The 24,577-nt window shown below is 53.6% G+C and overlaps 1 protein-coding gene across 1 annotated transcript; it reads left to right on the top strand.

The window, feature by feature from the left end:
• The first annotated feature begins 2,020 nt into the window (after nt 1-2,020).
• MICALL1 (MICAL like 1) lies at nt 2,021-24,491 on the top strand. Its single transcript, XM_040595427.1, has 16 exons — nt 2,021-2,220; nt 8,160-8,208; nt 11,094-11,235; nt 12,345-12,448; nt 13,179-13,315; nt 15,612-16,192; nt 16,680-16,743; nt 17,813-18,198; nt 18,533-19,011; nt 19,497-19,631; nt 19,953-20,079; nt 20,422-20,512; nt 20,888-20,961; nt 21,314-21,428; nt 21,773-21,819; nt 22,119-24,491. Exons 1-16 carry the CDS (start codon nt 2,075-2,077, stop codon nt 22,238-22,240), a joined length of 2,799 nt encoding a protein of 932 aa, XP_040451361.1. The 5' UTR covers nt 2,021-2,074; the 3' UTR covers nt 22,241-24,491.
• Nucleotides 24,492-24,577: the final 86 nt, after the last annotated feature.

Consider the following 24,577-nt stretch of genomic DNA (forward strand, 5'->3'; position numbering starts at 1 on the left):
TTACCAGCAGCAGCACAGTGAGCATAGCTGTCAACAGCAACTCTCCTCCTACTTCCCTGTTACTCAAAGCCTAAATCTTTCACAGAACATGTGCTCGGATGTGATATACTGCCCTGCCAGAGGTTCTCTTGTTGTATCTCCATGACCAGTTATAGTTCATAGCACAGCAAAGGAATCCATTGGGTTACTGGGATTTGGTCTGTTTTTAATCTGTAATGGGCAGTGTTTGGGTTACAGACTTTTAATGCATATCTGTATAATTTTAAACACTCCAGTGGTTACAGGCTGTTCTCAGGTATGTGAGTATGCCAGCTGCTTGTTTTTGTTTCTGCCATAGCAGCTTCCAGAGGATGCAGAGACCATCCGCTGGTCTGCTGTCTCCACGCCTTGTCTGAGGGACTGCTGAAGGTTAACTGAGCAGGACTGGCACTTGGTGGAATGAAGCCAAGAAGAGCTTGTAGCTCTCTTATGGGACAGAAAGATGGGCTCAGTGAGCTGCGGTGCCTGGCACTGCTTGAGGCTAGAGGAATGTAGGCGTTCAGCAACGTCAACAGAGCCCCTCTGCTGCTGGAAGGGTGCTCTGCAGGGAGGTGGGGTGGGTTCCTTAGAGCTTGAGCCTTGCCTGCCCCAGCAGGGTTTGGTTAGTGGAAGTGTTCTCAGGCGGTTCTGGCCAAAATGGTGTTATCAGAGGGAACCACAGCACAGGGTTATCTGCTCTGTGTCTTTTGTGTCAGACCTACAGTCGTGAAGGGGGTGAGTGTGATTATGGACCCTGGAAATGATAGTCAAGAAAACATCCCTGATCCTGCTCTCCCTTGGGATACATCAGGAAGACGCTGTCAGGCAGGTCCAGGCTGTGCTGAGCAGTCCGCTCAGTCGTTACAAAACAGACACAATGCTTCATTTCCTTTTTCTCTCTAGTAGTTTTTGGTGTGATTTACAACACCGCTTACCTCAGGCACTGAAGGGGGAGGCTGCACAAACCATTCAGAGAGGATTTATTTTTCACTTGTTACAGCTCTGGGGCCACAGAGTGGTAGAATGAAATGGTGGGATAGAGGAAGGAGGGTGCTAAGCATGAGATCTGACAGGAGAAAGGAAGATAGAGCCCATTTAAAAAAAAAAAAAAGGAGAGAGGGGACTTGCTGATTTGGGACTGGCAGCAATAAGCTGCAAACCTGTGTGCTGGGTCTGTCTTCTGCAGAGATAGCTATTGCCCCCCTTTGCCTAATTGGAAATGAAAAACATGTTTAGGAAAATAATGTTTAATGGTGTGCTTCTCTCCTGCCCTTGTCAGACCATCCCACTAAGCGTGCAAGCCAGCTCATGTCAGTCCATCTCCTTGATGTCGTGGGTTCCTGAGATTGTATCGCCCTCTTCCTCCGCTTCTTCCAGGGCTTCCTGTGAAGTGCTGCCTGCGGCTCCAAGTGTTTTGGAGCCTTCAAAGCCCTCCCGGGCCCTGAGCCCACCCTAGGAGCCACCTACGTCCCACATGTGCTCTGCTGCCCAATGTCTCTCTGCTGCCGTGGCTCATGCCGGCAAGGGCTGGAAGGGAGGCTGCCTGCTGTTCTTTTCTTTAGCTGAAGTTAAACTGAATTCTGTCCCAACTGTTCTCAGTTCCTGCGTGCTGTCCTCCCTCTCCTTCAGGGACCAAGTGGAAAAAAGACTGCAACTGTTGTTCAGGGCTTTGCTCTTCAGAATTCAGCCTTCCGCGAGCTGGGGAGAGCCAGGGCGCGGGTGCGCCTCCCCAGCCTCCTGCCCTCCCCGCCTGGGAGCCGGGAGCCGCTCCCACGACACGCGGCTCCCCCTTCCCGGGGACCGCGCTGTCGCCTTCTCTCCCGTGCTTCCTGCCCGCCCCGCCGCCTGCCCGGGGCCCCGCCCCGCCGCCCCCCGCCTCGCTCGGGGTTCGGGCTGCCGCGCTCCTCCCACGCGGAGCCACGGGCCAGGCGCCCGCCAAGCGCGCGGCCCCGGGGAGCCCTGGGCCCCGCCTACTCGGCCCCGCCCACTCGGCCCCGCCCCGCCCCTGGGTTCGCGGCGGCGGCGGGCGGCGGCGGCAGTCGGAGCGGCCGCCCCCATGTCGGGCCCGCGGGGCGCCCTGCAAGCCTGGTGCCGCCGGCAGTGCGAAGGGTACCGCGGCGTGGAGATCCGCGACCTCAGCGCCTCCTTCCGCGACGGCCTGGCCTTCTGCGCTATCCTGCACCGGCACCGGCCCGACCTCCTGTGAGTGCGGCGGCGGTGCAGGCCGCGCGGCACCGGCCTCGCCTCGCCCGCCGCGCCGGACAGCCGACTCCGGCCTGCGGTCGCAGGGGGCAGGGGGAGGAAGAGGAAGAGCGGGGGGGACCCGCAGGTTTGCGGTGCGGGGGGCGCCGGGAGCGCCGTTTATGGAGGGGCTGGGCCGTCCGTGCCCCCCTGCAGCTCCCCGGGGGCTGCCGGGGCGGGCGGGGGCTCGCAGGGCGATGGAGGCGCCGTCGGAGGCCGCTCCGGGAGGGCTGGCGGGGGGACGGCCTCTCCGCGCAGGGGCGGTGGTCTTCGGGGGCAGAGAGCGCAGCGGTGGCTCCGGCGCCTTCCGAAATAATTGGGTACCGGGATGGAGGATGCCGCGTTTGGGCAAGCAGCTCTCTGACCTGGGCGCACAAAGACATCAAGGTCGGGGTTAGCAGCAGTTGTGTGTGTTAAGGCCGAGGGGAGCGTGGCGGTGGGCAAGGCCCGTGCACCCGCTGGGAGCCGTACCTGCCAGGGAGGAGGCATGGTGCTGGCAGTTGGGTGTGTGGGAGTTTCTTCTCTGCAAGAGGTGGATGTTCCCACTTCCCCAGGACCAGGGGCCTGCCGGGCACAGGGACATTTCCTGGCTGCCACAGGCAGCCACTCCAAAACTTGCAGAGACCAGGTTGCTGCTTCCAGCTTGTTTTTTGTGGATGCTGCAGTGAAAGCAGGAGGTAGCATATACCAGCGGGGATATCCAGCCTTGCTAGCCTCCACTGGCAGATGGCTTAGAGTTGAGTTTCCTTCATCAGCCTCCCTTTTGCAGGGTAGCTCTGAGGGGGAATGTGAGTTTCAAGATGTAGACAGTGAGTTTAGGATTGCTTGAGGGCACAGTGTCAGGCTGGAGAAACTGGCTGATCTGCTGGAAGGAATCTGCCCCGACCTGCTGTTATAACCCTGCGTGCCCCAGCACTGCTGGGAATCCGCCTCCTGTCTGCTCTAATCTTTGGTAGCCCTTGCAATGCAGGTAGGCATGGCCCCACCTTGCCATGCCTCGGGCATGCATGCGCTACTTGCCTGTTAGCAAAGCCTGGTGGTGCATCCCCCATCACATTCTGCTCCAGGACTGGTGTTTTTTCCTCTGAGGTTGCCTGAATTGACCAAATCCTGTTTTCTGAGCTGGCCTTGGGATGGCCTTCTGTCACAACAGCAACTTCTAGCAAGCAGAAAGTTAACAGTCACTCCGCTGTGGAGCTGTGGTGTCTATGGGAGGGCAAAACAGGCCTGTGTTCTTAAAATGAGAAGCTGAACAGGTAGGCTAGAAACCAAACTACTACCTGCTGTGTTTCAGGTGGCTGCTACAAAACCCTCAGTGTGGCATTTGGGAACCGCCAAGGGCATCTCTACACGGTGGCTTTGCGTCGCTCTGGGTCTTGAGGGAGCTGCGTGGCCTTGTGTCCTGGCAGCTCCTGGGGGGTATGGCTCGCTCTGACCAGCTAGAATAGAGCCTCTGAAAATGCTCCCAGTTGCAAGGCTGCTGGAGGAGAAGAGGTAAATTAAGGACAGGAACACTTGCAATCACTGTGTTTCTGAATTTTATTTATTTATTTTTTAAGTGGCACAGTAATGGGGAACTAAAAAGCAGAGGTTCAGCAAAAGCTTACGATAAACACCACTAAAACCACCTGATGCTTTCCCATTAACCGTATTTACTATCCCATTAAGCAGCAACCGCTGCTCTTAAGTTGTCAGCGGGCTTAAATCTGCTCTTGGCAGATGTCCTAACTAAATGCTTCACAGGTTTTCTGCACGAGCTGTGTTGTAGAGACAAAGCCCAGGGCCTTACAAGGACATGGCATGTTGTAGAAGGATTTTCAGAAGGTGGTCAGGAGAGTAGCATCATTTCATCTGATTCCAGCTTCTTCAGCCTGTCCCGATTTGGAAGTGGGAAGATCGGATCAGAGGCAGTAAATCTCCTGACGGCAGAGTAAAAATGGTTGCCCTTCGTTTCTTCTAAAGTGTTTTCAGTCAGCCTGGTAATGGGACTTGGCAGGGATCTGCAAGTACGTTTCTGACCTTGTGTGGTCTTCCTTTGTGCAGGGCTGCCTGGCCTGCATGAGACAGCTGTGCTGCTCCCCAAAAGCTAAAGTTCCTCTGTAGTCAGCTGCTTCCCTGCTTCCTGCTGGCTTCCCCTTGGGTCACAGAGGGGAGGAACGGGCACATCCGTACAAGAGCTGAGCTAGAGCTCTCTTTCCTACCTGTGTGCCACCACTCCTCTGGCACCATGAGCCTCTGGGCTTTCTTTTGCTGCTGTGGTGGCTGTTGATCTGTCCTAGTTGTCTGACCCTGCCCAGACACTCCCCTGTGTGCTGCTATGCTGACAGGTGACATGCTGGGGAAGAGGCTGTCATAAAAGGCCGTACGGGTTAGTGAGGCTGAGGACAGTTTTCCACATGACCCCTGATTTGAACACTATTACGATGGGATAAGACAGAGGGATGTTCCGCTGGAGAGCTTCAGAGAAGCTCGTGCAGAGCTCTTGGAAACATGGTGGGTTTTTTGAAGGAAGCAGACTGGCAATGCTTGCTGTCTACTGAATCTGGCTAAAGGTGTCTTGAACTGACCACCAAGGATGAGGTGCTTGCCTGCAGGACCGGTGTGTTGAACCATGAAGCTGAAAGTCCCTGACTCTAGCTTTGCTACTGTATGCACCTCGCTTGGTTTCCCTGTCTCTCTCTCTCCCAAGTGGGAAACGGGAAACCTAGATGTAGCATCTGACTGGACTGCTGGCTGTGTGGTCTTGAGGCAAGACACTTAATATCTTCTTTTCCCTTGTCAGTTAAGCTGGAAGCCTCCAGGCCAACTTGACAGTGAACTGGGGGGATTAATGAGTTTGTTTGTTCAGTGCTCTAGAAATCTAAAGCATGGAATTAGTGTTTACAAGGCATTTGCTGCAGCTTAGTGAAGCAAAAAGCATCTTTCAGCATCCCAAGCTGTGCAGCCTCCCTGGAGCTCAGGGGAGGTTCTTGGCATTCGAGGGCAAGAAGAATAAGAGCATGGTACATGCCTTTGAACTGCTGAGAGAGATGGAGGCCTGAGGAAAACAGGAGATGAGAGCCGTGTGTTAGAAACGCTGTTTTGTCCCTAGAGCCATGGATTTAGTTACAGGCAGGATCACAAATCTCGTTTGTTCCTTCCTCTGTACTGCCTGCATTTCCCTGACAAGACCTGGAAAGCTGAAGGGCTTATTATGCGGCACTGCCGTTAAAGTGCTCATGATTTATATTTGAGGAATCCAGGAATTTGCTTTGGTTTTAGCTGTATGGCACACCCATCCCCCTTCCCTTGGCCTGCTGTGTTCCCTGGCAGCTGCCCTAAACCCCGGAGTGCTTAGTGGCTCTGTATGTATCTAATTAGCTAAGCATTTGGGATGTTATTTGCGTGGAAATATTACTCCATGATATGCTACGATGCTGGGGTTTGCTGAGTCAAGACAGTTGTTCAGCTGGGATAGCCAGAGTCTTCCCTCTTCTTACATTGAATCCCTGGGACTGGTATGTTATCAGGAGAGGAGCCTGAGCAGAGCTGGATGAAAGGCTGGTGAAATCAAGGCAAGATAATAATGTGACATGCAGCCACATGTCATGGAGCTGCAGGATGGCAAGTTCTGGTCTTTCTGCAAATGAGGCAGTTTATAAAGAGGAAAGGGGTATGCCCGGGGTGACTTTCCCCCATACCTGAGAAGCTATGCTCCTTGCACGTTGGTACAGGGAACATGCATGGAGATGCAACATAGCTGCATGTGGGACTGCTCGTGTCATATGTGATGGAGGTCAGCACAGTCCTGCTTGGCTTGTTCTGAGAGGGAGCTGGAAAATGCAGTGGAGAGGAACTCAATAAACGGTGATCCATGGGGCCTCGTACTGATGGACTTCCACATCTTGGGTAAAAGCTGAGAGGCTGTAATCCTACATTAATGGAAAAAAATCTTCTATTCCCTTGCTGTTTGGTAGCCCCCCTGTTACCTCTCGAATTTTACATCCTCTCTGCTGGCATCTCCTTTCCCAGGCAGATTTGCCTTGGTTTACTAAAATGGCTTTGGTTCGCTGGGGCAGAGTGGACATGGTGTTATGCCTGTCAAAAAATATTCTCCCAGCCCAGGCCACCAAGGAGTCTTTGAGCTTCCAGCTGCACCACTCCCATATCCTGAAAGTGAGGGCACTCAAAATGAAGGTCGTGAATGTTTAGAGGGCAGTTGATGTATAACTTTGCTGTCATCACTCCTCCTGTGTTCCCAAGCTGGTATTTTCTTTAAAAGGGAAAAAAAGTAACAGCAAGGTTAAAGGAGTTCTCTAGGGGAAAAAAAAAAAAAAAAAGTCTTGGAGGGAAAAAAATCTCCCAGTGGAGATTAGTCATAAATACAAAAAAGGCACAGGTTTTCACTAGGCTGAAGCTTTCTCTCACCAGCATGTGGAGAGGGAAAAGTGGTATTTTGAATACGCTGAGTTCTGTGCACGTATTTGCATGAGCTTTCAGAAGGTGCTAAACACAGAGCTGAATGTTTGACCCATCTTCCACGTGTCTGCTGTATTTGGTCCTGTGGCAGCCAGTGGCCGTGGTTTAATTTATCTGGGAGGAAACGGCACCAGCAGCCTCTTGCTTTTGAACGAAGGAAATGTGGTTTTGTGGTGGCTCGGGCAGATGGGAGAATCTTCCTGAGCTCATCATGGACTTCCTCTGCAGCACTGGGAAAGGCGCGTGAAAGGGTGAAGGGCTTCGAGAAGGGGCCGGAGGCCCTGCGGTGTGGTGCCGGGGTGGACTGGGTCAGTGTTACAGGAAAAGGCAATAAAATCCAAAGGGGGATGGAGGAAGGGAGGCTCCCGCAGACCCTCTCTGCAGGCGCACAGCTGAGGATTTGCCATCTTGCCCGATTCCTGCGCACCACCTTTGGGGTGGGGGACGTGCTCCTCCCCTCAATCTGAATTGTCTTTCCAGGGTCAGTCTCCTGAGCTTTGGCACCTTTCTCTGGGCCACTGGGGTGGCTTTGCCTGACCCTCGACCCCTCTGGGCTGTGTCCTCCTTTGTGAATCCAGCTCACAGGCACAGCGAGCTGCTGCATGAGATTTTTTTGGTAACAAAGCTGAGATCCTTGGCAGGAAGGGACTGTGATCCCTTTAGCGTGATGCTGTTTTCACACATTATACCCACGCGCATATGCAAAAAGGCATAACTAACTCCTTCCTGTATTTTTCCCCTTCTGTTGAAAACCTGCAGATCGCTTTAACCCTCTGCCTTCTGCTGCTCTGAGGAGAGCAGCTAGTTGATCCGTGTGGCTGGGCTGATTGATCCCCCTCAAAGGGATCCAGGGGAACAATGTGAAATGCCTGGGTTGGGAACTGCTGGGGTTCCTCTCTGTGCCCTGAGTGCCTTGCATTCAGCAGGATGAGTGTTGGGGGAGCAAGCAAGGACAGAACTGCAGTTTAATACCTTCTGTGTCACCCCAAATCCTGAGGTGACCTCAGCTCTCTTAAGGTGGGTGCAGGGCTGTTTGTCTGTGGACCCTTGTACAAGGGAGAGATCTAGCACAGGTGGCTCTTTCTCTTGAGGTGCGGGATCTGCTGCTTCTTCCTCCTCCTGCTGTTGTGCCGGTGACCTTGGAGGGGGAGGTTTGGGGTGGTGTTGTGCACCCTTCAGTGCAACCTTGTGGGGTGCTGATCAGAACATGGCCCTGGTGTTTCTGCAGCCTTTAATCATGAGGGCAGGAGAAGCAGGTAACAAGAGATGAGAATGACATTCTTTGTCCTTTTCAACCTGAAATCTGATTTGCCAAGGTTTTGTTTGTCTAGGGTCTTATATGTTGACTTGTAAAGTTGGCTGTCCTGAGAACCTTCGTGTGGTGGCATTGGGGCACTTTTCCTTTGCACCTCATGTGGCTTTTTTGTGCTTTCTTATTTCAGAGACTTTGATTCTCTCTCCAAGGATGATGTCTATGGGAATAATCGCTTGGTAAGTCCCCATTAATCAGTGTACAGAAGGAAGAAGGGATGTGAGAATGACTTGATGGAGGTCACGTAGTGTGGGAAGACTTCATGATGGTGGTGAGGGTGTAAGAAAAATCTGTGTTTGTAAGTAACAGGGGGGAGCTTCTCTGGAAACATAAGGGAATCTGAAACACCAGCTTCTAGCCTGTACTGAAGGGAAGATAAGATGGGTATCCTGATAGTTGCCAAGACAACATCTCAGGTGAAGATTAAAACGGTGCCACATCTTCTTGACCTCAGCTGTTCCACACTTGCAGGCAGTGTGTGATGGTTTGATCTTAACTGAATGCCAGGTGCCCACCAAAGCTGCTTTGTCACTCGTCTCCTCAACTGGACAGGGAAGAGAAAGTACAACAAAAAGCTCATGGGTCCAGACAAGGGAGATCACTTAGCAGTTACCATCATGGGCAGAACAGACTCACCTTGGGGAGATTAGTTTAATTTATTACCATTCAAATCAGAGTAGGATAATGGGGACTAAAACCGAAACTTAAAAACACCTTCTCACCCCTCCCTTCTTGTATGCTCGAATTCCAGACTACCTACTCCCTTTGAGCAGTGCAGGGGGACAGCTAATGGGAGTCCTGGTCAGTTCATCACACGTTTTCTCTGCTGCTCCTTCTCACACTCTTCCCCTGCTCCAGTGTGAGGTCCCTCCTGTGGGAGACAGTTCTCCATGAACTTCTCCACATGAGTCCTTCTTAAGGGTTGCAGGTCTTCATGAACTGTTCTAGTGTGGGTCCCTTCCATGGGGTGCATTCCTTCAAGAATGACTACTCCAGCTTGGATCTCCCGTGGGGTCACAAGTCCTGCCAGAAAACCTGGTCCAGCGTGAGCTCTTCTCTCCATGGGGCCACAGGTCCTGCCAGGAGCCTGCTTCAGCACAGGCTTCCCACAGGTCACAGCCTCCTCCAGGCATCCACCTGCTCCAGTGCAGAGTTCCCCATGGGCTGCAGGTGGCTATCTGCTCCACCATGGACCTCCATGGACTGCAGAGGGACAGTCTGCCATATCATGGGCTTTGCCATGGGCTGCAGGGGAATCTCCGCTCCAGCACCTGTCTCCTCCTCCTTCACTGACCCTGGTGTCTGCAGATTGCTCTCACATAGTCTCACTCCTCTCTTCCACTGCAACTTGTGCAGATTGTTTTTTTCCCCCTTCTTAAATATGTTATCCCAGAGGCACTACCACTGCTGCTGATGGGCTTGGCCTTGGCCAGCAGTGGGTCTGTCTTGGAGCTTGCTGGCATTGGCTTCATCGGACACAATGGAAGCTTTTAGCAGCTTCTCACAGAAGCCACCTCTGTAGCCACTCCTCCCCCCAAAACCTTGCCATGCAAACCAAACCCATTACACGATGGAAGCTGGAAGCTAGTTTTACTACAGGTATCAGCAGAGAGAAAGGTCATGCTGGACCTGGGCTGGTTCCTATGTTCTGCTTCTGCTTGGGACATCTGGAGCCAATAGTAGAAGTAAGCAGTGGGGAATGGGGAGAAGCCCAGCCCCACGGACTAATGGTAGGACAGAGCAGCAATAGCCTTGATTTTTTTGCTGAAAGACCTAGTTGCTGCCGGCTCCATCTGATAGTCCATGGAGAGACATGGGCCATCACCTTCCCAAGATGAGTCCAGCTAGGTCATTTGGGTTATTTTGGGTCATTTGCCATGAGCAGCTATCTTTTCGCATTCAGGAGCCACACAATGGGTTTCTTGTCCTATTAGTGACCCCTAAGCTGGGGTCTTTCCTTGCTCCCTGCTGCTTGCAGCCTTGTGTTCAGCAAGGCTCTGTCCAGAGAACCAGCTTGAAGCCAAGCTGAGCAGAGCTGCGTGTCCACAGGGGGCATTTTACACCCCCGGTTACTGCAAATATCCATTTTCATGTATTTCTCCATTCCTTTTCTTTAGATCCCACACCCATCTTGTGCCCCAGAAACCAGGCACCTTCAGGCTTTACCCACATCCTGCACCTGGTACCTCACCATTTAGTGCCCACACCACACCGTGCCCCTCCTGACTTGGTTTCTCTTTGGTCCCTGCTGTAGTCCTGCATCCCCCCTCCCTTGGAGATCAGTGTGGGTATGCTGCCCTTGACACAACAGTGGGATGGCCGGCGTATAGCCAGTAACCCACATACACTGCTAAGTGGGAAGCTCTGAAACACCTATTTTCTTCCTTCACTCCTTCCTTTTAAGTAGCCGTATATGCAGCTGTAGGAGCTGTGTGCTTCTTATCACAATGTCCTTGTTGTTTCTGCTTGCTGTGACACAGAAAAGTACTGAAGTGGTTTGTACATGGCAGGCTGCTGGCTGTTGAGCCAGGATAGCTATGTTAACTGTGGGAGGGGAAGATGTAGCACCCCAGAGCGTGAAAGGATGGGCAGAGTTGGTGTTCCTGTGAGGTGAGTATTTGGGGTGGCTGGGGACACTGCTCAGTAAAGCCAGCATTTGGCTGTGTCGCTGGAAGTATCTCCCAGCCTTAGGCCCTTTACAGGCCTGGTGGTATGCCCGTTTCATGGGCTGAAAAAACACTGGGGGTTTTTTCCACTGAAAACTGAGACCTCCTGAGGGTTACCCTCACTGTCCTAGTGCAGCAGCCAAAGGACAAGACCTCTCAGGTGAGTTGCCAGGGGCACAGGCAGCTGAAATGACTTGGAGGAAAGGGCAGCTGGAACAACTTGTTCCCTTGCTTCTGATGCCACCTTTCAAGTCAAGCGGCACGTCTGGGAGCCTCTGTCACGGATGCCACAGGGTTACTACTTAACCTTCCCCAGAGTCCTTCAACTTGGTTTCTCTGTTATTTTTCAAAGAACATCAGTTTTCTCTCCTTAATGCCTCTCTCTGCTGTTCCTGCAGGCCTTTGAATTGGCAGAGCGGGAGCTGGGCATCCCAGCCCTGCTAGATCCCAATGACATGGTCTCCATGAAAGTCCCTGACTGCCTCAGCATCATGACTTACGTGTCTCAGTATTACAACCATTTCAACAACCCCAGCCAAGGTGAGTGTCCTCCCACCCCTCTGGTTTCCAGTTTGCTCCCACTTGAGTATAAGAAACTCAGCATTACCCTGTGCTTCCTCCTTCCTGTGGCAAATGGGTGCCATGTGTGTTTGTGGGGAAAGGGAGAGGAGTGAGTAGTACCTGCCTCTCCTGGATCTCACTGGTGCTTGTGAGAAAGGCCTGGAACAAGGAGTGCAGTAGGGCAAGATTTCACAAGAGGTGGGGAGTGATTTAACAGCTCAGGCTGCAGAAAGAGGAACGCCTAGTTTCTCCTCCCTCCACGCTGCATTCCTGCTGCTTGGGTTGGGCCACCACCCCTGGTGTTCATCAGCCCCTCTTGTGATCTGCTTTAACCCACCAAAATGAGAGAAAGCTCGATAGGCAACCCGCCTACCACAGATGATTTTTATCACATCGGTAAGTGTAAAGTGACTGGAGGACAGAGGGAGGGGAGCCAGGGTGGAGTGTCTCAAATCAGCTCATCTTGTCCTTGCAACCGCAACCTGAGATGAATGCTGCTCTGAAACAGCTTTTGCAGGGAATCCCTCCTGGGTGGAGAGCTCCAGGTCTCCTCTGCTCTGCTTTCTAGCCACAACATCAGATAAATCTCTTCCGCATCTGTATAATTCTCCAGGGATGCTGGCCTCCCAGCCAAGGACTCCCGCTGGGGACTGCTGTGTGAGTGCCAGCCTTGATGGGCAAGAGATGCTTCACAGACACACTGACAGCCCAGAAGCCCTGGGGCCCAGTCAGTCATAACAATACATCAGCAGCTACCCGGAGTGCTCTGGGCTTTGAGCATTGCTTAGGGAGTTGACTACAAGGAATCCAAGCAGCATTTAATGAGTAAATCAAATCATAGTGAGAGGCTGGTATCCCTGAGCCACAGAAGGGGATCCACAGCAGGGCCAAGCTCTCTGGCAGCCCCGCAGCCAAACCATTATTTAATTGTGTTTGTCTCATCCACCTAAAATAGGCACTGAAGTGTCAGGAGCGGCAAGTCCGGTCCTGTGTCACAAGGCTAGATGATTTCTTTTTCCCCTCCCCCCACATGGGTGGTGTGAGTCACCGCTCCTCTGTTCCTGATCCTCCTTGCCTTCTGCCTCCAGCCAGCATCCCTCCGCCTATGAAGCGCCCAGCTGCTGCCTCCTCACCTCCTCTGCTGTCCCACAAGAAGCCCGTGGCTGTGGTGGAGAGTCCCCCAGCACCGCAGGTACCTAATTTCTTGATTCAAAGCCAGCCTGAGGCAGTGCTGCTCCCTGCGTTGCAGGTGAGGAGATGGGAGAGAGCCCGTCACAGGAGGACAGATCTTTGCAGGGAGCTACCTGTTTATTTTGGGTGGGAGGGGTGTCTGCGATTTTGGTGCCTTGAGGGACCCAGCTGAGAGAGTGATTTCTCTCTAGGAGTCTCTGGACTGAAATTAGTCCATGGCAGGCAAGACGTTTGGCAGATTGGTGCCAGGTGGTTCCTTGAGCTACCCAGGGCATAAGCGCCCTCCTTCCTATGGGAGGGTAACCCTGTAGATGAGGAAAGAGCAGGAATGTGGGACTAGAGGAGCAGATAAGATGCCTTTTTCTTTCTTGGCCCTTTATTTCAGGTTTTAGCAGGTGTCTGGGCTGGCACATTTTCCAGAGAGAAGAGGTTCCTCTTGCTGGTCCCTGATGCCTGCGGTTTACATTAGTCTCTTCCACAGCCCTTTGGCCCTAGATAGGGGCAAGACACCTTTTGAACTGGCCCCTTCTAATTTGGGAATAGGCAGCCTGTCTGCGCCTGGGCTCGGGGACAGCTGTTCTGTGCATTGTCAGCCCCTGAGGTCAGCCCCTGAGCTGTGCCACAAACACTCAGTGTTAGGCTTTGCACCCAGAACAGCTGCTCTGGAGGAGCCATGGGCTGGGGAGCAGCTCGTGGCCCCTATCCTGAACTCCCCGTGCATTGTGTCTCAGGATGATGCCCCCTCGGAGCTGTCAGAGCAGTCCCAGCGCACGACACTCAGCAGTACCTGCGCCGCCTGCCAGCAGCATGTCCATCTGGTCCAGCGTTACCTGGCCGAGGGCAAGCTCTACCACCGCCAGTGCTTTAGGTATGTCATGGCCAGGCCTGGTGGGGCGGCCACTCTCCTCAGCAAACTGGAGGTCTGTGGCCAGCTGCACCCTGTCTTTGTGTCTGTGTCCTTGGGCAGTATGGAGCATTAACAACAGTGCCTGAAATAATACTGGAAAGGGTCTGTTTGCAGGCCAGCCCCCTGTCCCAAAGGTCTGACTAGCCCCTTGTGTCCAGCTCTGTGCTGCTTACCTCCCCTGCTCCCTGCCTCCCCTGCTCTCTTATGCTTTCCCACTTCACTGACTTGGGATCCCAGCACCTTGTGTTTCTGCTGCCTTCATAAACCACGATGTTCTGCCTCTTTACCACCTGCCTACCCAGAACCACCACCACCACCTTCCAGTAGGGTCTAAGCCAGGACATCATCCTACAGACCTCCTTCCACCTACACTCCACATCCTCAACTGGATATACAGGCTCCCATGCTGCCTGAGGTGGTGCTGAGCTCTCAGGGGAGCATGTGGAGAGCTGCAGACTGTTACCAAGCTGAGGAATGAGGGATTAGACGTCAGCAGCTCTGTGGTGCAGGTCCTTACCTGCAGCAGCTGTGAAGTCATTTTACTTGCTTTCCCTGCTCTGAAGGTGAAGGGATGAGAGCTCTCATGTGGGCCACAGGACAAGAACTGGCAAGTGGGCAGCTGGCATCGGAGGACAGAAATGTTGAGCCATTGTGAAGTTGCAGGAGACCTCATTCACCTGCCTAAACCAGCTGGGGATGTGTCATACAAACAACATTACAGGAGGGGGGCTGAGCTGGGGCCCATCAAGCTTCCCATCTGCAACTGGGGCAAAAACAGGAGCTTTGAGGTGCAGGTGCAGCATTGTTCATGGGCCAGGAATAGTAGAGGTGCTGTGTCTGCCTTGGCACATCTCATGGCCCTTAGGACTTAGCAGTGAGATCTCTAATTTTATCCCAGGTTTGTTGCTTTCTTATGCTTTTCTTGTCTTTCCCCCCTCCCTCCACTGGTTCATGGGTGCTGTTTGGTCAGGAATGTCCTGTGGCAGCATTTTCTGTGGGTTGGCAGAGATAAAACCAAAACAAACCTTTTTTTCCCCTTGCCTGAACTTGCCATCTCTTCATTTCATCATACCCCTTTTCTCTAGAGCCTCTGTGTCCTCACACTTCTGCTCTACATCTAGTGGACACCCAGAGCAGAATTCCTCACCAAAAGTAGCTGCTTGCAGTATAGGGCAGCCAGCTGCTGCAAGCACCAGGTATTCAGACAAGAAAGAACAAGCTTGGTTTTCATGGGAGTGCTTGATCAGCCCCTTGCCCTTGGCTGTCTTTCATGTAAGCTATCCACCTCTCTTCCCAGGTGGAAAAAGGCTGACTTGGTTGCCAGCGCCTGGAGGGCTTCATTAGGGAAGATTCAAAGGCTCAGTGAGGAAAGAGTGGATGATCCAAGGAGATGTGGCAGACAGCAAAGGACAGGGAAGCTATTAGCCCAGTTTCAACAGGCAAGGCAGAGTGTAAGAACAGGCCTACTGTGTCATTCCCGCGTCCTTGCAACCAAAGGCCATGACCCTGGTGGGGTCCATGGTCAGCACCAGCAAGGGTGAGCGTGAGACCAGGCTAGGCTTGTATGCTGCTTCTCCTGACTGCTCTTCAAGCCTCCAGCATAGGGATTTCCTGAGTTGGAATTGGCATAGTTTTATTTAATACTCAGAGTTTGGAGGGTTTCTTATATTTCTCACACACACACGCACACACAAATGTGTCTGACAGTTCTTTAACCTGCTTAGACCCTTGGCACCCGCAAGGGAGCCTGTAGCCTTCCTGTGCCAGTTCTGAACCACCTGCCCCTAATTCCAGTTGATACTCCCTGTTTCATGTCTGTGAATTGTTAATGTGGTTGATCCCTCTCCTCCTCCCAGGGCCACCACATGTGATCTTGTAGCTCTCTGTCCCGTCCCCTACCAGATGCATCTTTTCCCAGAAAACTATGGGTTTCTGCTTTTCCAGGCCTGGAAACCATGTGATATCCCGATACCAACTGTTGCCCTTCCACATCTATTGGATCTTTTCTGAGTTGGAGGAGGAGCACAAATGTGCACAATATTTGAGTTGTGAACTCCCCATGGGTTCATATAGTGCAATGCTGATGTTTCTCTGTTCCTCTCCTTTCCTGAATGACTTCCCCAAGACTGTGCTAGGATTTATTAGCAGGGGTGGGAATCAACTCCATGGTCCTATAAGGATCTCCCAGGTGTGTTGCCTTCCCTGAGGGGCAGGATGGCATTCCCCATCTCATGGGGCTCTCTCTTCTTATTGGCAGGTGTAAGGAATGCTCCAGCACACTGCTCCCAGGGTCATACAAGCCCGGGTCAGAGGCAGGGACCTTTGTCTGCACACAGCATCGTGGTAAACTGGCCATGAGTGGAAGGGTGGAGCGGAGGCCCAGCCCAGACCGACGGTCCCCAGAGCTGAGGACTGAAACTGGGGCTGGCAGCGTGGGTGAGGATACCCTCCCCACAGGAGCAGAGGTGGGAAAGAGCGATGGCGACTCCCTGAAGAGCGTGGCAGAGACCCATATGCCTGCAGAGGGGCTTGCTGGCCCTGTGGAGAAGGACAACATGCCCAGCAAAGCAGAGACAGCGATGGCCCCTGCTCACGCAGGCAACGAGGCACCTGTCCCCCAAACTCCTCCCAGACCTCCCCTTCCCAGCAAGCCCACAGTGCTCAGCCAGGACAAAGCCAGCTCACTGGATGGACGACTCAGGGAGATGCGACCCACCCCTGCCCCAAGGAGGGCTGCGGACACGTCAGCCCTCTCCCCTCCGACCTCTCACCCAGTGCCGCGGCCCAGGTCCACGCTCCAGGGCGAGGGCAGCGAGTGTGGGCCTGCCGTCGTGAATGGTAAGAGAGCACAGTGATGGTTACCCTCGGTTTTCCCAGCCGCCGAGGTGGTTGGCTGCAGGTGGGATGAGTTTTGTTCCTTCTTTACAGCCTGACACCCTTCTGCCTCTGAACAAATCTCGGGCTCAGACACTGAGCTTTGGATTGCCAGCCATCCCCCTGGTGGGGAGAGCAGCACTAGGTTTCACACCTGCCTGCTCCCTTATGTTTCTCCAGAGCTCCGCGCTAGAGCAGTTTGCGGGTGTGGGGTCAGGGGGGGGGCACATCAGGTCTCCAGGTGCAGCTCGTGGGGTGGGAAGAAAAAGGCAAAAGGGGATGTTTGGGGTTGACTGACTGCACCAATTGTGGGAGAAATGCTGTGAGGTCTTCAGAGAGTGGGAAGAGCCAGCCTCCTGCAGAAAGATGTATAAGAGGTACCTCATGTTGATTTAACTTCTTTCTTCATGTCCTTTTGGTGTTGTGACAGTCTGACCCTGTGTCTTTCTAGGTAGGGCACCTGAACCCAGCCCCCCTGTCCCAAAACCCCGAGGGAGACCCTGCTCCTCTGATCGGTACGTCCTTCTCTTCACAGATCACCTGCAAACCACATAGCAAGGTGGGGCTATAGGGACAGCTCCTCTCCCACCTCCGTCAGCCCCTGCTTTTAGGAGGATGTAGGCTATGATCAGGCCCCTTCCCTTAATGGGTGCCAGGCCAGTACAGCAAGACTGACAGTATTTGTCTGTATCTCCCAGGGTCTTTGTCTCTCAGGGTTTTTAAAGAGTGTGGGGACTTCAGGAAGGCATTTCTGTGGCACATGCAGACTGCCAAGTGCCTTCTGAAATGGTCCTGCTTGTGGATGCTGAGAAGGGGACACTTGCCTGGCTTGTGGAGGGTTTGTCCTGGGAAAGGTCTGGTGCAGGGACATTGTGAGTGCCTGGCTGCAACCTTTACATCTCCTGGGCTCTTACCAGGAGCCCATGGGTGCTGGTTCATTCTTGCCTGCTCTTGGGCCGGAGGTAGCATGAGCACCCAACGTTTGCAGTGGCCAAGGAGTGGGTGCGTGTGGCAAGTGATGGCCACTTTCCTCATAAGCAGTGATTCACTGAGCTGTGGTGTCATCTTGCCAAGGGCTGTGCCCCCAGAGGAGCAACGGTGGGTGCTTCCAGCTGCGGGACACTTGGGTGATAAGGTGACAAACAGTCCTCTGGAGCGTAGGAAGGGAGTGTGACCATGCAGGCAGGTATCTGATCTCGACTCCCCCTCCATCCACAGCCTGGGGAGCAGAGCTGGGTGTAGGAATGGTGTCAGGGAGGGGAGAACAGCTGTGCCCATGAAGCTCAGCCTTTACCACTGCTTAGCAGACGGAGGCTATAATATTCAGAAACTAGAACGTTGTGTCCAGCAGGCAAGTCAGGCAGGCTGTGCTTCCCTCAGGCCCGTAGGTTTGCCCACAGAGAACAAGACACTTTGTGTCTGGGGAAGACTAGGGCCACCCTTGGATGAGAAAGCTGGCTTCTGCGTGGGAAACATGCTGCTCCGTCTGTCCTTTCCCCTGAGAGCGAAGTTCCTCTCCTGTGCCTCGCCATCCCAGCCTGTCTCTGCTCCCTGCCACCTCGATTTCCCGTTCTCTTTCCCCAGTGCTGGAGCTGCTGCAAGAGCCAAGGACCCACCGTGGATGGCCTTAGTGCAAGCAGAGCCCAAGAAGAAGCCAGCTCCCCCTCCCCCCCCAGGCAGCAGCCACGAGACTCTGAGTAGGACTTCAGAGGAGGAGGATGGGGAGGAGGTAGGGAAAGCCAGGAGTGAGGAGAGCAGGTCTGACGCCACAGACCCCAAACCATACAACCCCTTTGAGGAGGAGGATGAGGAGGAAGAGGAGGCTGCTGCTGCCCAAAAGAGCACGCCTGAGCAGGAGCAGAGTGAGACTGCTGCCAAGCCTCTCCACCCCTGGTATGGCATCACTCCCACCAGCAGCCCAAAGGCAAAGAAGCGGCCAGCTCCACGAGCCCCCAGTGCTTCCCCGCTAGGTGAGCTTCCTCCCACTGCCTAATCTGACCTCTGCAACACCGGTGCAGCCCCTTGGAGGCTCCCCCTTCCCAGGTGCCTCAGCATCACCTTGGCAGGCCAGGCCTTAATGCAGTGATGGTTGTGCTGCAACTTGTGTTAGCCATGTCCTCTCTACCTATTGGAGCACAGCATTTACAGGCAAGACCTTTGTGCTGGAGGGTCCCCTCTGTCTTCTCTGGAGACAGAGAGACACTGATTCCTTTTGCACTCACCCCTGCCTCCAGCATATACTGCTCTCCCCTTCTTTCCTGGCTGCCCCCCTATTCCTCTCTGAGCTCTCCCTTTGCTTTGCAGCCCACCACCCCATCTCCAGGCTGTCACACTCGGAGCCATCGTCTTCTACTCCATCTCCAGCCCTCAGCCTTGAGAGCATCAACTCTGAGAGTTCAGCCAAGGTGCCGGGTGACACCGATGAGGTCTCGGTGCCCAAAAGCTCCTCTGAACCCACTGTCCACACGCCAACAGCCACCAAGACCTCTAGCACTGACACGCCACTGGCCAGTGTCTCTTCCAGTGAAAGCCCTGCTGCCCCAGCCAGCCTCTCCACCAACTCCTCCTTCTCCTCCTCCAGCGAGCTGGCCAGCTTCAGTGGGGAGGCACAGCCCAGCACCCCACATGCCAGCAGGAGTGTTTCCACTGGCAGCTTAAAGACCAGCCCCAGCCGGCTGCCCCCCAAGCCTCCTGCTGGGGCTAGCACTACAGCCGTCCTCTTGACTTCAGATGGGGATGCTGGGAGCCCCAAGACGCCTTCCTCACCCAAGCCGCAGCTGAAGGTGAGATGGTGACCTTCCTCCCATCCATATCAGGGAACTTTTCTCCCCCACGTATCACTTGGTCACAGTGGATATCGCAAGTCCAGGCTTGCCCTTTAGGTCAGTTTGGTGTGTGACCCCCTATGGCCTCAGACTTGTGCTTATTAAATGGTGTCTCTGCTTGTACTCTGTCTGCCCCATGTGCTAGAGAAGAGGCAGGATGTCATGTGGTCAGAGCGCATAGGAAGAGAATTGTGAAAGAAAACAATTTGGTGTGTTTGTTAGAGAGAAGCTGGGCAACTGATGCCAAACAGGAGCACAGCTGGTTTTTGCCCCATGGCTAGGCTGCTGGTTGAGATCAGTGCTGTGTTCCTCCTCTAGGAAGGTGTGGGGCAAGACACACCCTGGGGCTGTCCTGTCTGCTTAGTCCCAGCTGGTGGGATGCTATACCCTTCCCTTCCCTTTGCTGGACCCTCACATACCTCCTTTTGTTCCCCCCTCTGCAGTCTTCCTGCAAAGAGAACCCCTTCAACCGGAAGCCATCACCTGCTGCCTCCCCCTCTGCAAAGAAACCTCCCAAGGGCTCCAAGCCAGTTCGTCCTCCTGCACCGGGTCATGGCTTCCCACTGATCAAACGCAAGGTATAAGGACCCTCGGGAGCAGATGGGAAAAAGCCAGTTCTGTACTACCCCAGGGCCGTAGCTGTATACATGCTCCCGGTGGATGCATGTGTGGGTAGGGATTACTGCAGGTGGCTGTGGCTGGGGAGGATGGTGTTTAGGCTAGACCCCACTGACGGCAGCACCATGATCTCCCTTTGCTTCAGAGCTGGGTGGGGATTTCAGATCCACACTTAGGTGGAGTGTTCTGTTGTCTCTCCACCCCCATTAGTGTTGACCAGCCTTTGGATTACTCCTGGGAACTGTATGGTTGATGGTAATGCAAGTCTCATGGTTTGGCAGGTGCAGACAGATCAGTACATTCCTGAGGAAGACATCTATGGGGAGATGGATGCCATTGAGCACCAGCTGGACCAGCTGGAGCACCGTGGGGTGGCCTTGGAGGAAAAACTTCGCAGTGCTGAGAATGGTATGTGAGGTAGGCTGGCTGTGGGTGTGGGGCAGAACAGACCCTAGGGCTGCCCAGTGTCCTGCCAAGGAGATAGCCGTGACTTCCTCCCTGCTGATGCTGGGGTTGGAAGAGCACAAGGGGCTGTGCTGGGCTCCAAGAATGATCACAGCCATACCATGGACTTGGAGATGGAAACAGGTGGGAGAAGAGATAAGGTCTCTCTGGGGCTCAGAAACAGGCTGAGATCAGGTTGGCTCTAGCCCAGTGCTCCTCTCCTGACTTGACAGAGCCCAGCCTGCTGCAGGGTGATGGAATCCTGCAGGACTGGGGTTGGCTCTAATTTGTCCCTTTGCCTGGCAGACAGCCCCGAGGACAGCCTGCTGGTGGACTGGTTCAAACTCATCCATGAGAAGCATGTGCTAGTGCGCCATGAATCGGAGCTTATCTACATGTAAGTACGTGCAAGCATGTGGGAGGCACTGATGCTCTTACAGGGAGCCCTGTCTCAGCCCTCCTGAAACTGTGCTCTCAGGGGAGTGCCTGACATGGCCTCCTGACCTGGAGAAGGGAGGGAAAGAGGGCAAGCAGACAAATCTATCAAAACACACTCAGAACGGACTCAATGCAAGTCACCAGAGTCCCTGCAATGTCTCCTCCAGGAGGGCCTTGAGCAGCCAGGGCTGGTCCCTGCTGGTACTTGGTTCCCTGGCTGTAGAGGATATCAGCATGCTGGTGGTTCTTTCCAAGCTCACCCCGTACCTTGGGATGATGTTCCACCTCTCTGGAGACTTGCAGTCGTTCTTGACGGTGCCCTCTTCCCTTGCAGCTTCAAGCAACAGAACCTGGAGCAGCGGCAGTCAGATGTGGAGTATGAACTGCGTTGCCTCCTCAACAAGCCAGGTAAAGCATCATGCTGGGTAGCTACCTCCATTTTTCACTGGGGAATCATCTACCCCTGGTCTAGGTGGGACTCATTTGAAGAGAAACAGATCTTTAGAGATGTCAGTGCAATCAGCTGGCTCTAGAGATGCTGCCCTGCCCCATCTCATTGCATTCCCCAGCCTTGTGTGGTGACATGCTGCGTTTGTCCCCATGGGATGCCACGTACAGGGCTCTCCCTCCACAGCACCACCAGCCCAACTGGCCCTGCAATATGGCAGGGTGGCAGGGGATTGTGTCTGCCCCAAAGCTGAGTTTCACAGCTCCTTCAGCCATTTAATTGCCTGTCCTTCCTCGGCATTTGGCTGGGTAGAGAAGGACTGGACCGAGGAGGACCGAGGGAGGGAGAAGGTGCTGATGCAAGAGCTGGTGACCATCATTGAGCAGAGGAACGCCATTGTGAACTGCCTGGACGAGGACCGGCAGAGGTGAGTAGGGAGTGGGGTGGGCTAGGTGAGAGGGGAAAAGCGGAAAAGTGTAGCCTGCCTGACTCAGCACCACATGAGTGGCTTTGTGGGGGTGTCCCAAGATGTCCCTGTTGCTGATGTCTTTCCCAGGCTTCCCAGTCCTTGTCTCTTTGAATGCTTTGTGTGGGAAAAGACAGGGCAGTACATGCAGCATGTGGGATTTAATCTGCTGGTAGCAAATGCTCACAAGACAGTGATGGATCTGCCCCTCTGTGGCTTATAAGTAGGAGGTTCTTTAGCCTTAAACAATGCAGCAGCTGTTTTCAGGGCTGAATTGCTGATCTCTTTCCCATTCTTTCTTTCAGAGAAGAGGAGGAGGATAAAATGTTGGAAGCCATGATTAAAAGGAAAGGTAAGAAACAATTGGGAAGATTTTTGGAGTGATGTTCTCACTGCTGACCCTAGCAAGGTGCAGCATTCGTGAAATTGTGTGCAGAAGGAGAGATGTAATCTGTTCTGTGTAGACTCTGGAGCCTTTGCTGTAGGGTTGTTAAAGTTTGGGGCACAGTTGTGCTGTGCACCCCTGTTAGAAAGAAGTGTGCATACAGTGAAGGGCTTTGATTCATAGCTCTCACCCTTGCCCCTGTTGTTGTGTGAGTGTGTGTACAACCATCCACGTCCCACAGTAACAACCTCCCTTTGCAACCCCAGAATTTCACAAGGAGACGGAAACTGAAAGCAAGAAGAAAGGCAAATTCAAGCCCATGAAGGTGCTTAAGCTGCTGGGCAACAAGCATGACTCCAAGAGCAAATCGCCCAAGGAGAAAAGCTAGAGCAGGGGAACACCAGCAGTGGGAGGGATGTGCTGCCTGACTGCCCTGGCCTCCCCACAGCTGGCCAGGATGCCTGCCAGGAAGGGGGGCTTGTCTCCTTCCACTCCCCTCGCCTCTCCCCCAGCTCCCTCCCCAGGCACCAGAGCTGCTGCCCCAGGGAGATGCCAGACCTCTGCCCAGAGTGGGGGAGTCCAACAAAGCACTCCCCTTCCCGAGACTGCAGAGGAACATGACCATCCCCTCCGTGAAGCCTTGCTAACGAGGTGGGGAGTAGACAGATTTGCTTTTCAGATAATTACCCCATTCTGTGTTCTTGTTATTAACTGAGAAGCAAGCCAAGGAGTTTCGTGTTTGTGGGAAAACTTGCACTAACTGCCCCCCATCCCTTCTCCCGCTCTAACTGTGACAGTTCCACGTGCCTCTGATCTCCGCTAGGATGGGACTGGGTCTGCCTGTCCCTCCCTGCCTACCCGCTCTTGTCCCCTTCCTGTCCCATTTTTAATTTCAGGAGAAAACCCTGGCATTAGAATCAGGATTCTTTGGGTTTTACTGGCCTAAACTAAAATGTTAAGAAAATACTCCCGCATCACAAGACTCTAGAGCCGTAGCCAAAAAAATAACTGGTGCCCTATTTATTTTGAGCTGTCCCCTCCCTTGAGCGCCAGGGCTGGGCGGGCTCTGCAACAGGGCTGAGAGGACCCAAAGGGGACTGCGTACAGCTGCTAGGATGTAGCTTATGCACCTTACTCAGGACATCTTACCCCCACTGCTGCTAAACACCACTGACTGCTGCCTTCACAGGGAGGGAGGAACGTTCATTTTCCAGGCAAGGGCAGAAAAACTCAAGACTTGACTCAGTGCTGGCAAGGGGCACTAAGCTTGTGCCCCTGCTCACCAGTGCCACCCTTGAGCGGCTGGGGAGGGCGGCACGGTCACAACTGACCTTCACCCAGCTTCGTCTGTGTATACTTTAAAAGTGTGCAGGGGTTGGCTGGTTATTTTTTACACCTCCTTTACTAGATGAATTCAAACCCACCCTAAAAACTTTTTAAACCCCTTATTTTATTTGTCATGTGTGTGTTCATGTGTGTACATTGGAGGAGGGAATGGGGGAGTGGTGTTCTTCCAAGCATCCCTTCTTCCTTCCATTTTTGTTTCCTGCCTTATCCTCCAAGGTGAGGAGTTATTTATTGAATTGTTGGATCAGTCTGAATTAGTGTTTCATGGGTGTTTGGTTGGTCAGCTGTTTGTCATGCCTTCTCATCAGCAAATTAAGACATAACCAGCCCCGAGCAATCTGCTGCAGTCCCTTCTAAAAACCTAACAGGCTTTAGCCAAAATGCTCTCGGAGCAGTGCCTTGCAAGGTGGCTGGCGTGGTGTTTCCGGAAAGGGATTCTCATTTCCCAGAACCTGAGGGACCCAAGCCCCTCCTCAATCCCAGTGTGGCCCCCGTGGCCAGGAGGTGGCAAGCCCAGCCCTGTTCTGGTGATGCCATCTCACTCTTGCCATACCCCAGCAGGCTGATGAGGAGCAGTGGTAGGGGAGGGGAGATCCCAAGGCACAACTCTTCTCCGAGGAGAAACAAATCCGCTTTAGAGCCTGCTGTCACGTTGCTGTTGCCAAAGGCCATCGGGATTGCTGCAGCCTGACACCCCTTGGCCCTGTGCCTGGTCAGAAGTTTGATTTGTAAATTACACTGTACTAACTCCATGACTTCCATTCACCTGAACAGAAATAAAAGAAACATTGGATCTAAAAAACAATCGTGGCTTAGATTTCTGATTCCTTTGTGTACTTGCGCTGTCCTGGGGACAGGGTGTGCTGCCTAGCTTTGGCGAGTGGCTGACGAGTATTGCTAAGAAGCAGGTGATGGGATCTTAAGGAAATTGGGAGGCAGACTTTATGCTGTGATTTGTGCAGGAATAGTGGGACGTCATGCTTCAGCCGGCTGGCGGACAGAGGTGGGGGTATGTATGAAGTAAGCAAACAGCCACATCCAGGCTCTGTGGGAAGCTGATGGCTATTCTGCATACTGTGCTTTCAGGCATCAAAAAAGCACAGCAAGCCCACAGCAAAGAGCAGCGGGCACTGGGCTGAAATCCCCTCTCCCTCCTCAGCACAGCTGTCCCTCAGTGTCTGCCCAGTTCAGCTGCCACTCAAGAAGTTTACTGATGCGCACAATCATGCCGACCTGCAGCAATGCCAGAGGCTTGTGTTTGTGCAAGGCTGTGCAGCTGCATCTTCCTCCGCGCTGTTTGCCAGTACAGCCATTCCCAGAGTTTGGGGGACAGGAGTGGGCCACAGATGTGGGTGGCAACGTGCACATTAGCATTGTG

Source organism: Falco naumanni, chromosome 5, assembly GCF_017639655.2.
Source record: "Falco naumanni isolate bFalNau1 chromosome 5, bFalNau1.pat, whole genome shotgun sequence".
Taxonomy (NCBI): domain Eukaryota; kingdom Metazoa; phylum Chordata; class Aves; order Falconiformes; family Falconidae; genus Falco; species Falco naumanni.